General features: G+C 45.3%; 2 protein-coding genes and 1 long non-coding RNA gene across 18 annotated transcripts in view; 1 reads left to right on the forward strand and 2 right to left on the reverse strand.

The window, feature by feature from the left end:
* PPP3CB (protein phosphatase 3 catalytic subunit beta) overlaps positions 1-858 on the reverse strand; it is a 48084-nt gene extending 47226 nt beyond the window's left edge. For 2 of the 8 annotated variants that reach the window (XM_028481765.2, XM_028481764.2), the window contains exon 1: positions 599-858. In XM_028481765.2, coding sequence (XP_028337566.1) covers positions 599-683 — 85 coding nt within the window. In that variant the 5' untranslated portion in view covers positions 684-858. The remainder of the gene's footprint in view (positions 1-598) is intronic. The other 6 variants (XM_028481762.2, XM_028481761.2, XM_007110853.4 and 3 more) reach the window with 5 other exon arrangements.
* Positions 355-3517, forward strand: LOC129391670 (uncharacterized). Its single transcript, XR_008616257.1, has 2 exons — positions 355-611; positions 1492-3517. It is a non-coding gene; the product is annotated as an uncharacterized lncRNA (long non-coding RNA).
* USP54 (ubiquitin specific peptidase 54) overlaps positions 2802-14117 on the reverse strand; it is a 100320-nt gene continuing 89004 nt past the window's right edge. For 6 of the 9 annotated variants that reach the window (XM_055081328.1, XM_028481752.2, XM_024132177.3 and 3 more), the window contains 4 exons: positions 11022-11140; positions 10274-10414; positions 6162-6348; positions 2802-4120 (listed from right to left, as the gene is read on the reverse strand). In XM_055081328.1, coding sequence (XP_054937303.1) covers positions 3561-4120; positions 6162-6348; positions 10274-10414; positions 11022-11140 — 1007 coding nt within the window. In that variant the 3' untranslated portion in view covers positions 2802-3560. The remainder of the gene's footprint in view (positions 4121-6161; positions 6349-10273; positions 10415-11021; positions 11141-14117) is intronic. The other 3 variants (XM_055081327.1, XM_055081326.1, XM_024132175.3) reach the window with 1 other exon arrangement.

Consider the following 14117-nt stretch of genomic DNA (forward strand, 5'->3'; position numbering starts at 1 on the left):
GGCCCCCAAATTCTGGCTCGTCCCTTCACCCCTGTCCGATCCCATACAGTTCCCCCAATTTCCGCGCGAGGTGACACCTGAGGGCCGAGCGCGAACCCCTGCGGCTGGCGCTAACTAGGCGCGAATAGGGCAGACGGCTGTCATTGGGGAGCAGACGTGGGCCAAAGCCGAGGTGATTTCTGACTGCTCATCGCCCGGCCCCGCGTGGCTGAAGGTCTCCGAGCCCCTCGGTCCGCCCCGGCAAGCCAGGCGTGCAGCTGTCGCGGTGCAGGAAGCTAATCGCGGCCTCTGGGCCGCTTTTGACAGACCGGGCAGGAAAAGAAAGGGGCTCACTGCGACTAATAGCCTCACCCCTTCGGCTAGGAGACCCCCCCAGAGCGAAACCCCCGCCACGGCCTGAAGGCAAGCGAGAGACCTCGGAGCCGCTGCCACCGACTCAGCCCAGCCCAGCAGGGGCCCGCCCAGGGGCCACTCCCCAAGGGAGGCAGCCAGTCATTCGCCCGCCCTTCCGGGCCCGCTCCGGAGGGGACGGTCTCCCGCCCGCCCTCACACAGCTACCTCCTCAGGCCAGGCCCTCAGGGCTTCGTCCACCTCTCACCTTTGACGACTCGGTCAGCCCCGGGAGGGGGCGGCGGGGGCGGGGGTGGGGGCGGTGCAGCCCGGGCCGGCTCCGGGGCGGCCATGCTGGGCCCGGGGCTCGGCTAGGCGCTGGGCCGGGCGGGGTTGGGGGCGGGGGCGGCGGCTACCAGAGCCAAGCGGCGGCGCCGCCGGGGAACATGGCGGACCCTCTTTCCCTACAGAGGGGCTAAGACCGGCATGCACCGCGCGTGCGGGGGCGGGGGCGGAGCAGGCTCTAGGGACTTGGGCAAAATTACTGAGGCTAGGAGGAAAACGGGACGAGCCAAGGGATCAGGTGAAAATTCTGGGCAGGAAGAAACAAAAGAGTGAGAAGAGATGGCTGTCTGCATCTAGTTGCCGCGGTGAATGAGTGCTAGGGAATACGACACCGGCTTTTATGGAGCTCCCAGTAAGATGGGGAGATTTGATCAAACCTAAGAATCTCCTACTAATAGAGAAAAAATATATAACAATTTGACTACCGAATCCGGGTACTTTGGTTGGTAACTGAAAGGAGAAATAGAGGAAGCATTCTAGATTCTAGAGCAAAGCAACAGTTCAGAATGGAGTCTGAGAGAGAATCTGACTGACCCTTGTGTTTCGAGCCTGGAACTGTCAAGAGTCTGGAGGCACAGAGTAACAATGCAGGTAGAGCAGACTAGGCTCCAAGGGTTAAGAATCAAAACAGGTAAGAGGAAAGAAAGGAAGGGATGACACCAAGAGATGTTCAAAGAGTACAGAATTCACCTGAAAAGGACACAGCCTCCCTCTTGATTCATTCAGAAAACAGAGATTCCGAAGGCAGAGGGGTAAGTAGGGAATTGGAAATTAGTTCCTCATAATACCTCACAGGGTATTTCTCTGCGTATACAGAAATGTGGGCCCAGGTTTTCTATGGAAACTTTATAGAGACGGACATTCATGGGGAACGGAGTAGTGGGGCAAGAACTGACTGTTCGGGACTTCCCTGGTGGCACAGTGGTTAAGAATCTGCCTGCCAATGCAGGGGACACGGGTTCAAGCCCTGGTCCAGGAAGATCCCACGTGCTGTGGAGCAACTAAGCCTGTGCACCACAACTACTGAGCCTGAGCTCTAGAGCCCGCGTGCCGCAACTACTGAGCCCGAGAGCCACAACTACTGAAGCCCACGCACCTACAGCCTATGCTCCGCAACAAGAAAAGCCACCTCAATGAGAAGCCCGCGCACCACAACGAAGAGTAGCCCCCGCTCACCACAACTAGAGAAAGCCCGTGCGCAGCAACGAAGACCCAGTGCAGCCAAAAATAAATTAATTAATTTAAAAAAAAAAGAACTGACTGTTCAATCAGTAATTATTAGAAGAAGAGTGTGTGTATGACACCAGGAGAGGTACTAGATCATGAGCAGAGACCAGCATACCCACTAAGATCTATATATCTTGATGGCATAGGATTCAAGTAGCATAGGGTGAGAAATGCCTGCCCATCCTCCTGCTCAATAACTACATGTGCTCAGAATCTGTTCATAATAGATGGTGATAATTAGATAAGCAGTTGTTCAAAGGTCTCAAAGAGCACCTTTCTACCTCTTCATTTCGTCAATCTCAGTGATCGTGAGAGCTGGGGTAAAAGAGAAGAGAATTGCCCAATGCATATTCTTTGCAAAGGGAACTCACAAAATATTTTTTAGAGGGAGGTGAATTTGGGAGTGAGGCAGGGGTGAAAATGGATCTTTCTGGCATGGAAGTGCAATAATTCCACAGGGGAAGGGGAGGGGCAGCCATGGGAAGAGAGCAAGGAAAGGATACAAGGTGCATCACAAACTTGTAGAGGGAGGGCACCAAGAGTACCTAGATCAGGAGTGAGTTTGTAAGAGGAGTTTGAATCCCCAGAAAATCTCCCTAAGGAGGGAAGGAGAAAGTGTGTAATGTGTTCAATGCCTCTTGGCAGGAAAGGGATAGAAAATATACTAGTGGTAATAATAACAAGGAAAGTCACTCCATATTAGGACCCATTGACTCCTACCTTGAATATATACCCTTCAACTATCCTTCAATTCCTCTTTGGCTCCTCACTTTCACTCAGTCAAAAGCCATACACAGAGCCCCAGGCCACTGGGGATTGGTATTTCTTGCTTCTCCAGGCTTCCCCACCCCAATACAAAAGAGCAAGAGCATAAAAAAGGGATTAAATAGACAATTAAGTGACAAGGAATTAAATAGAACTATCTTATAGATTTATTAACGAAAAATACTTTACAAAAACAGTATGTTTGGCCCTAAAATAGTTCAGCTGACTCTCAGGGTTTACAACGGCGACTGAGCGAGTGGCAGTAATGGCTCTGCTGCTGAGGACAGGAGGATATGTTAGTGTGCCTGACTCCATCTGTTCAGAAGAGCAATTGTTGTGTTGGCAGCCTCGCATTCTAGGCCAAAAGTTTGAGGGCAGAAGGACAATCTGGGCAGGTGGGTTAGCCTGAGTGATGTGGTCAAGACCAAGGCTACAGGGCTACGTGTCCCTCCAAGGATGGGGGATTGGGAAGACAGAAGGTCAGGTAATAGGGACAGGTGGATAAAACAAAGAAGTTGGTAATATAATAGGGAACAGAATACGAGGGCTCAGGTGGAGGTGGGGGCATAGAGTATTCAGGAATAAAATGGTGACCCTAAGATCCTAAGGAATGGCTAGTGTCCAGAGTAATATGGATTCATCTTTAAGGTGGGTCAAATAAAGCCCTAAACAGCAGCTGCTTCCTTTTGCTAGGTGAATGGAAATTGGAATTTCAAATATTCCCTCTCAAAGAGCCAGGTCTCTTTAGCGGTTCCTGGCACCCCTAGGAGAAGGTGCCAACTCTATGTTGAGATGAGACTAGCACAGCCCCAGCAGGGATGCAGGGTACCAACTCTGCTGCAGTACAGTTTAACAGAGAAAGCTGTGGCTCCAGGAGAGGAAAGAGGTGACCTTTACCACCTGCTGTGCTGCAGGGCTCTAGCCCTGATCTGCTCTCTTCCAGGAGCATCTGCTAGAACAAACAGAAACTCCTCTCTCCCTGTCCTCCTGTGCCCAGATTGCAGGGTATAACTGCTTTGCCTCCAGTCATCATCTGGGGGCATATCTACTCTTCGAGGACCAGGGGCTCGGAACCCTGGAACAGGACCTGAATTCCAAGCTGACCTCAGGGGTACCCGAAGACTGCTTGACGGTAGGGACGCAGGGTAAACAATGGGAGGGTGGGAGGGTGAATGGAAAAGATCCTCCCAGGACTGAGCATGAGGAACCTGAAGGCCCTGGTGTCTCTCTGGTAGTGTGGCAGTGTGGGTTAGCTGAGGCTTGCACCCTGGAGTAGTCAGGAATCTGGCGCCAATATGCTGATTGGTCTCTGACCATGCTCCCTGGGAGGCATCTGTTCTGGAACGATGGGGGAGACTCCGGTAGTTCAAAGTCCTTCCTGTGTGCTTGACCGCTTCGCAAGTTTCACCCCTGTCACACATAGCCAGAAACTGCTGGACACTCCTCGAAGTTCCTGGGAAGAGAAAAGAAACCCAACGATTGAGCATCTTCAGTAAAACCATTCTCCTTTCCAGAGGACCATTTCTGGCTGTTCCTTCCAACTCCCCACCTCTCCCAAGAACATACACATAAGGGAAAGAAGGAACCTAGCTTTGCTTTTAATTTCATTTTTAAAAATTCTTAATAAACATTAAAATCAAGTCTCTTACCTCCAACCTGTGCAAATGAAACAGTCTCCTGGATGTTGCCATACTTCTATCTCACTGCACTATAATCCTTCCTCCAAAAGACAGACAGACAGACAGACACACACACACACAGTCACACACAAATGGCTCTCTAATAATGCAAATGTATGTTCTCACTGCAACAACTTTACTCCTTAGAGCCACCACTCCAAAACATCACTCAGTTTTTCTTAACATGGTACCTTCACTGAAGTTAAGCTGTGTCTGCTTACATTCTTGCTCATTCTCTAAGATCTCTGCTTTTGTTTGCACCACTCCCACATACATAATGTGGAATGCCTTTTCTATACATTGATTCCCCTTTACTTAAAAGAAATAAAATAACTAATTTTCCAAAAATCACTTCTAAACAATATTTTTCATTCTTTATTTTAAAATTCCATCAACACCTGTACTATACTTACACATATGTATATCTGACTATTGAAACTCTAAGCTCTTTGAGAGCAGAGAGCTGCCTTCTTTCTCCCCTGTATTCACTGTAGCATTTGGTGCAGAACAAGTTGCAATAAATGCTGCCTGACTAATCAGATACCCCTAATAACTGTCAAAGGAGGCTGGCTACCTGGCTGTTCCACTGAGTAATATGAAGTCCATTTATCCAGAAGGCCTGTGTATCCAAAGCTCCCTAGACTTTGGACACAAATATCAACAATACTACTCTATCTTCTGTTCTAAGAATGACAACCATCCCTTGCCCTGGGGATTTACATATCCACAGACAGGTTTCTCAACCTTGGCACTACTGATATTTTGGGCTGACAATTCTTTGTTTTGGGGGTGGGATGGGGTGTGCAAGGAAACTGCTTGTGCATTGCTGGATGTTTAGCAGCATCCCTGGCCCCTCTACCCACTAGATGCCAGTAGCACCTCCCCTTTCCCATTGAGAATCACTGCCTTAAACTGTAGATTCGGCCCATAAGGAGGAAAAGGAACAAATCTAGCTGTGGAGGGGCAAAGCCAAAAGGATACTGTCCACCTTCCCCAGGATTGTCTGGGTCTCTATACATGGCATGGATATTCCAAGGATCTTTCCAAGTCTCCCATTCACTCCTCGTCCTCCTAGATCAGGGGTCCCCAACCCCTGAGCCATGGTCCGCTATCGGTCCATGGCCTGTTACGAACCAGGCCACACAGCAGGAGGTGAGCAGCAGGAGAGCAAGCGAAGCTTCATCAGTATTTACAACCGCTCCCCATCACTCGCTTTACCGCTGGAGCTCTGCCTCCTGTCAGCATTATGGCGAGTTGTATAATTATTTCATTATATATTACAATGTAATAGTAATAGAAGTAAAATGCACAATAAATGTAATGCGCTTGAATCATCCCCAAATCATCCCCCCTGCTCCTCTCATCTGTGGAAAAATTGTCTTCCACGAAACTGGTCCCTGGTGCCAAAAAGGTTGGGGACCACTGTCCTAGACCATCGCTCAACTGAGACTCGGGATAGAAGGAGAGGAAACTAGCTGATAGAGATGACACCTCCTGTTTTGGGGGATCCTAAAGACTGGGTATTAACTCCCCTTGGTCACTTAAAAGCACATCCTATCATGACTGAAGCAATTCATTTTCATGGGTAGTTAGATTCTGGGAGCTCTGGTCTAGACCATGTTGCCCAAGAAATGATTCAATCATAATTCATCTAGATCAATGCTTCATCTTTAAAGCAGTAATTCATATCCCTTTACAACCCCACCTGTGACCCTCTTCCCCCACCCCCCCAACAGGTGTACTGATTTGATTCTTCCAAGTCCCTGGAAATATACCACATTCCAGCACACAATAGTAGATTGGGGGGAGAGTTACCTGGGGGTCTATGGGGCTCCCCTGCCACGCTGGGCATCAAGACATCTGGGGACAGGAACTGTGGTTGGGATGGGTAGAGTTGGGGACCAAGGAGAAACACAGGAGGGTCATGGATGACAGGGAGGGAAGAGGAGCTGGAACAACGGTGCCCGGTTTCCAAAGGCTTTTTCCTCGCGTTTGATGAATCCTTATAATGAGACAAGACAAAAAAACATAGAAATGAGGATTAACACACAGCAGGATATGGTTTGGTAAACAGTGAGGAAAGCAGGGGGAGATGGAAGGAACTAGAGTACAAGCATTCCTTAATCTAGAGAGGGACCCAATTTACTTGTCACTCTCCCTATCAGCCCCTCTAGGAAACATCCTGACCACTATGAACTGGAGACACCAAACTACAGATTCTCTTCCCTTAATCTATCTTCCTCATAACCCTCACCTTCCCAAACCTAACATCAAGGTCTTTAGCAAACTCCTTAATGCTAATAGTAGAATTAGAGAGACTGTGATAGAAATTTAAAAATAGAGAAGAGGGGAATTCCCTGGCAGTCCAGAACTATGCGCTTTCACTGCCAAGGGCGTGGGTTCAATCCCTGGTCAGGGAACGAAGATCCCACAAGCTGCTCAGCATGGCCAAAAAAAAAAAAAAAAAAAGTAACAAAAGCCTCTAAAAAAATACATAATTAAAATTTTAAAAATTAAGAAATTAAAAATAGAGAAGAAATGAGAGAAATTCAGAAAGGCTGAGAGATTGAAAAAGAAAATTCTACACTCTCTCTAAATATTGGGAACTAATATATATCTCCCTAAATGTACCATCAAAAACTCTCTATTCCGGGCTTCCCTGGTGGCGCAGTGGTTGGGAGCCCGCCTGCCGATGCAGGGGGCGCGGGTTCGTGCCCCGGTCCGGGAAGATCCCACATGCCGCGGAGTGGCTGAGCCCGTGAGCCATGGCCGCTGAGCCTGCGCTCTGCAGCGGGAGAGGCCTCAACAGTGAGAGGCCCGCATACCACACACAAAAAAACAAAACAAAACAAAACAAAAACTCTCTATTCCATCTTTCCCATTACTGCTACACTCCACAGTCTCCACTTTGGTGCTGCCTGTCAAGTTTATACCCATTGATGCTTATGACCTGCTCTATACTCCATTCAACATTCGCTTCTGTGGCAAAATCTCAGAAATATCCCCTTTAACATATGAAACACTAATATGTCCAAAACTGAACCAACGTTCTTCCAAACTCCTCCTCCTGGTACTGTATTTTCTTGTCACCTATACTCAAATGTTGACACTGCCCTTGATTTTGCACTTTTCTTCCACAATTCCATTAGTTGCCTATTCCATGTAATGTCATTTCTACCTATAGATTTTATATTTAAACTCAATTGGACCACTGCAGCAGCCTCCAATTTAATTTAGTCTTCCTATCTCCAGCCCACTACCTCCTTAGTGTGGCCTGCAAGTTCTTATGTGATATGGCAATGCTGATCTTTCTCACTTTATCTCCTACCATTCCTGTGCCTTTTACACTCTAACCTTCTTAACGTTCCTCAGACACACCAAGCTCATTCCACCTCAGGGCCTTTACACTCTGCATTTCTGTTACTGGGAATGTTCTTCCCGTGGCTTACACCTTCATGTCACTGAGTTCTCTGATCAAATGTTACTTTCTTAGAGCTGATTTCCCTCACTACTCTATCAAAAATAGCCCTGAGAATAACCACTATTACCTCTTTACTCCTTATCCTCTTCCTTTGTTTTATTCTTCTTTATCACACATTGTCTGGGGTTTACTTGTTTATTGTCTTTCTCTCCTAGTAGAATACATTTCTTTTCACTCCAGTATCCCCAGCACCTTGAACAGCTCCTGGAACATTACAGGCACTTAATAAATAATATATTAAATAAAATAATCTATATGCCAGTATATCTTATTTCCTTTACTAGATTGTAAGATATTTTGTGTTGTTCCATCAGTGTGTGCTCATAGCACCTAACAACAGCATGACACATGGTAGGCATTTACCATATAGCGTAAGGACCAGGTGCTAGTCCTCTCGGCATGTGACACAGCCATAGAAGAAAGAGACACCACTCTTCACTGGTTTCCCTTCTATCTCTCTTGTCTCTTTTAACAAGTCTCCTTTTGGGGTTCTTCAGAAGAACCACCTTAAATCTGATACTCTTCAGGGATATGTCCTGGTTCCTCTCCTCTTTTTGTAATACTCTTTTCCTCTTTTTAGTGGCTGTGATACTCGAATCTCAATTTCAAGTTTATATGTCTCACAACCAAAGGCCTACCAGATACCTATCTCCACTCAAGCTTAATATGTCCAAAATTGCAGATACCTCTCCCCCCAAATATATTCCTGCTTCTCCTCCCTCAAATATTATCATTATCAACCCACAATTCCTAGATATTATCCTTGATTCTCCTTTCCCCATATCCAGGCAAGTAGGTACCAAACACATTAATTTTTACTTCCTAATTGGCTCTCCAGTATGTCCACTTCTATCCTCCCAAACTCCTTACTGTGGTTCATGATATGACCCTTGTTTATAGTCTTTCCAGTCTCACTTGTCAATACTCTCCATCCTTCCCTCACCAGACTCTAATCATGCCATACCAATGAGCTTCTTTTAACTCAGTCAATGTCTGCTTCAGGTCCCTTTATCTGCTACATTCTTTTTACTTCCTGCAGGAAGACTTCCCTGATTCTTCAATCCTGGTTTAGATGTCCCCTCTATTATGCTTCCATAGCATTAAATCCTATCATATTATATTATAATTGTTTATTTATCTGTCTCCCCCAGTAGACTGTAAAGTCATGAGAGCAGGGACTGTATCTAGCTCACTCACCACCATTTCCCCAGCATCTGGCACAATACCTAGAACATAAGCTCAAAAAGCATTTGTTTAAAAGAATGAATCGGGACTTCCCTGGCGGTCCAGTGGTTAAGACTTCACCTTCCAACGCAGGGGTTGCGGATTTGATCCCTGGCAGGGAGCTAAGATCCCACATGCCTCACGACCAAAAAACCAAAACAGAAGCAATTTTGTAACAAATTCAATAAAGACTTAAAAAAAATGGTCCACATCAAAAAAAAGAAAAAAGAACGAATCAATGAATAAATGAATGATACAGAAGTCAGGATAAAGGAAGCAAACTCTCCTAGGAAAATAACAATTCACCATTAAAGGTATATAAGAACAAATATTGGGAAGAAAAGACCACCTTTTCCAAAAAGAATGGCTAACTGTTCAGAGCTCTTTAGAAACTTATGAGCAATAAACTGGAAAAAATGACTACCTCTAGGGAAAGAAGTTGGATCTGAAGAACTGGTGGAAGAGACAGTTTTCTTTTTGTACCTTTTTATTTTTATATCACATATTTAGGACCTGTTTTTTAGTATTTATCAAACTGACCTGGTGAGCATGCTTCAATGTACTGGTGCTTTGTATCCTGACCCCTGCTGTAATAAAAATTCAACTTGCCTTGGGCAAGTGCATGAAATTCTCAAAAGGCACGTTTTAGAAACCCAACCACTGAAACTATTTGAGTTTGCTGATCTCTGCTGACTTGGGTGTCCCTGTCCCTTTCACATACAGATTACTGCATTAATCCCATATGAAAAGCCCCAAGGATGAGGATTTTAAATCATTTTCCTTCTCTTGCTAATGTACATGCTTCATTTCAGCTTGAAAGCACACTGGACCCCACTCAGTCATGTACCCGGATGGGGAGGAAAAGGCAAAAAAATACTCCATCCCATCTCTTCTCTTCTTCCTTGGAGTAGTACAGTGGGTTCTGACCCAGTCAGCAGCATTGGCTTCTCCGAGACTCCTCTTGAGGCTGCTAGTACTCGTCTCATCCTGGGGAAGCCTATAATACACCTTCCAGAACTGCTACAGAGAAGGGACATTCTTCTAGGCTCCAAGTAAATGCGTGTCAAGAAAATAATGACTATGTGTCCTCATTTTTGCGGAGTGCACATGGCTTTCCCCCAGATTACAACCTTCAGTTTCTCCTGCCCCTTCACCTGCAGTATATTTTTACCTAGCAAGAGAAAGAGGATGCTCTGAATAGACAGACCCTGACTCTACTTACAAAACTGTGGGAAGAGACGGGGACCTCCTCTCTCTCTGAGACAACGGTGCCACTGAGACTGCGTGAGATGCGCCGAAAGTTCTCTGCACCATACTGATCATCCTCCCCACACTCCCTGCTGGGGCCTCGGCAAGGTGCAGCCTTCAAACACACAGACACACACAGGCAGACACATGACACCAGACCTGTGGTTTTCCCACAGACCCTGTCCCGAGGGATATGGGAGAGAATAGGGTAAGACTCACTAGTAGATATCTGAATTAGACATATTTAAAAGGTAGTGGCCATGTGGCAATCTCCTCTCACTCAAAAGAAGCCCAATGTGGGACAAAGTGAGAGAGTGGCATGGACATATATACACTACCAAATGTAAAATAGATAGCTAGTGGGAAGCAGCCGCATAGCACAGGGAGATCAGCTGGGTGCTTTGTGACCACCTAGAGGGGTGGGATAGGGGAGGGTGGGAGGGAGATGCAAGAGGGAGGGGATATGGGGATATATGCATATGTATAGCTGATTCACTGTTATACAGCAGAAACTAACACAACATTGTAAAGCAATTATACTCCAATAAAGATGTTAAAAAAAAGAAAAAAAAAAAGAAGCCCAATCATAGACCTTCTTCTCTTCCAACAGCCCCACATTACCATGCCACTGCTTTACCACCAACCCTACCACTCATATCTCTCCATAATTCTTTCCCAACACATTACCCCACGCCCAAAACTTTAGCACCTGAGGTGGCTACCTGAAAAGCAGACACTGTATTGACTTCATGGAGACTGTGCTCCATTTCTGCTGTTGGGGTCTTTGAGAGATCAACGCCAGGGGCTGAGCGCAACCTCCTCCCTACACCATCTGTAGAGCCTGAGGAGGAAAACATAAACACAAGTTGAAGCCATCTCTTCTCCTGGAGTCTAAACTCAGCCAGGCAGCACAAAACTCAGGAATTCTTGTTTCATTAAATAACAAATATGCATCTCTGAATCCACTGGAGGATGGGCTCCTGGAATGTAGAAACAGGAGTTTCAGAATATGGATAGCTTCCTGTAAGGCCATAAGGATCTCAGAAACAGGCCTTGAAAAACCTTGTTGAGATAGGGCTCTGTGGACAGATAGCTGAATAGTAAATATAATCAGCTTTGCTTCTGTCAGCCTTGGGCCCAAGACTTATAATACATACAGAGGAAATTATCGATATAGTGATTCTCTAGAGCATCTGTGATGACAAAGGAACTATTATCTCCAGTCTGGTTAGGAATTGAAAATTATCATAGTAATCACATATTAAACCGCCTCATTTTACAAAGCAGGAAAATGAGTTCCAGGATCTGACAAGTAGTAAGTAGTTTAACCAGGATTAAAACTCAAGTCTCTGCATTTACACTTCCAGTTATATACTATGAGCAAGAGCTCTTCAGGAACATTTTGTATGTGCAGTGCTCTTTTATTTCCCCCATTAGCTTCTCTCTTTTCTTCACTTAAATTCGAAACAAATTCTAAATGTTTATCTCTTCCTCAAAATCTTGTGAGACTATTAAGAGATGAGCTGCTCCAAACTGGATATGTGACTCCCAAGGGGCTCGCCCCAATACAACTAATTAAGCCTTCCATTCTGAAAATGCACACATCCTTGACCTACATTTGATATATATGTCTATTGCCAATTCATGTCTTGATTTGATATTTTGATTCTAATATGTGTCCCTGGCTAAAGTATGATATTGCTGATACTAAGCTAGAAGGCCAGTTATTTTCAATATTTCCTTGTGCTTAAATGCAGTGGTTCCAATACTACCTCAGAATCATGAATTGAGTTAAACTAGATGACTTAGAGGAATTTTCATCAAGTATTGTTGAGTTAAAGGAAAAAAATCTGTAATATTATCCCCAAATAAAAAAACACTATAGGGCTTCCCTGGTGGCACAGTGGTTGAGAGTCCTCCTGCCGATGCAGGGGATACGGGTTCGTGCCCCGGTCCAGGAAGATCCCACATGCCGCGGAGCAGCTGGGCCCGTGAGAGGCAACACTGCCTTTTTTGCCCTTGTTTGCTACCCACCAGCTCATTCTGGTTAAAGTTCATTTTTTGAGGGGAAGTAGTCAGAAGAGAGAGGGACAGAGAAGTGGAGGAGAGCAGACTGGAGGAGTAGGAACCTCAGAAATTTCATATACTTATTTCAAGCCAAACAATGCAGGATCTGACTGTTTGCAGCTCAAAGGCCTTTCAGAGCATGTAGTTGACCACAATGAAGTGAAAGTTACTACTAATTCTTTACTTTTAAAGAAGCAAACACTAACTGTGATATAAAACCAAAAACAAAAAATGTGATTTTTATAGGTAGTTGGTTAAACATGAACCAAATTATAACATAATCTGAATTAATATAAAAAATGAATCAGAAAAGATATTATATAAGGCTGCCATTGTGTCATCGGGAAAAAACAAACAAACAAACAAAAAACACTATATATGTAGGTCTATATAGGATTATATGAACAGAGAAATACAGAAATATGCACATTAGATTACTGTCTGAGAAGGTGGTGGGGGATAAATGGTAGGGATTGATTTGAGGGAAGGAGAGAGAAACAAAAATTCTCTGTAATAAAAACATCATGGGAACTTCCCTGGCTGTCTAGTGGTTAAGAAACTGCCTTCCAATGAAGGGGACATGGGTTTGATCCCTGGTCAAGGAACTAAGATCCCACATGCCATGGGGCAAGTAAGCCCATGCGCTGTAACTACTGAGCATGCAGGCCACAACTAGAGAGCCCATGTGCCACAACTACTGAGCCCACGTGCTCTGGAGCCTGCACGCTCTGAAGCCCGTGCACCACAACTACAAAGAAGCCCGCCCAGTGCAGCAAGGGGCACATGTGTCACAATGGAAGATCCTGCATTCCTGCATGCCACAACTAAGACCCGATGCAGTCAAAAATAAAATTAAATAAATAAATAAATATAAAACAACAACAACAAAAATCATGTGTACTATGATCCCATTTATATAAAATTATTCTGGGCTTCCCTGGTAGCACAGTGGTTAAGAATTTGCCTGCCAATGCAGGGGACACAGGTTCGAGCCCTGGTCCAGGAAGATCCCACATGCCGCAGAACAACTAAGCCCGTGCACCACAACTACTGAGCCTGTGCTCTAGAGCCCGTGAGCCACAACTACTGAGCCCGCATGCCACAACTACTGAAGCCCATGTGCCTAGAGCCCATGCTCTGCAACAAGAGAAGTCACCGCAATGAGAAGCCCACGCACCGCAACAAAGAATAGCCCCTGCTCGCTGCAACTAGAGAAAGCCCACGCACAGCAACGAAGACCCAACGCAGCCAAAAATAAATAAAAATAAAAAAACTTATTTTTAAAAAGAATAATAATAAAATTATTCTTCTTTCCTTTAAAAAACACATTCTTCAGGTAACTATGATGGGCAGCCAGATTTAAGAATTACAGCTGTAATGGTTAGAATTTGGTGCTCCTCTAATCAAGTCAAGTGTGATTCCTCCCTAGACAAGAAGGTAGCCATTGGAACCTCCTGAAAAGAGTAGACACTGATTCCTTTAAAAATACTTAAACAGAGGTGGAGGTGGCCTTCTGTAAGGAGTACTCTTGAGGGGACTTCTCGATTAGATAGAATTAAGGTAACATCTACTCACTGATCAATAGTAACAAAAAGAAAGACTACCAGACATTATGTACTTCTTGATATGATATAAGAAGTCTAAGTACTACCTATGAAATATTCTTATTTTTAAAAAGTAAACCTGGGCTTCCCTGGTGGCGCAGTGGTTGAGAGTCCGCCTGCCGATGCAGGGGACACGGGTTCGTGCCC

Source organism: Physeter macrocephalus, chromosome 20 (genome assembly GCF_002837175.3).
Source record: "Physeter macrocephalus isolate SW-GA chromosome 20, ASM283717v5, whole genome shotgun sequence".
Classification (NCBI taxonomy): domain Eukaryota; kingdom Metazoa; phylum Chordata; class Mammalia; order Artiodactyla; family Physeteridae; genus Physeter; species Physeter macrocephalus.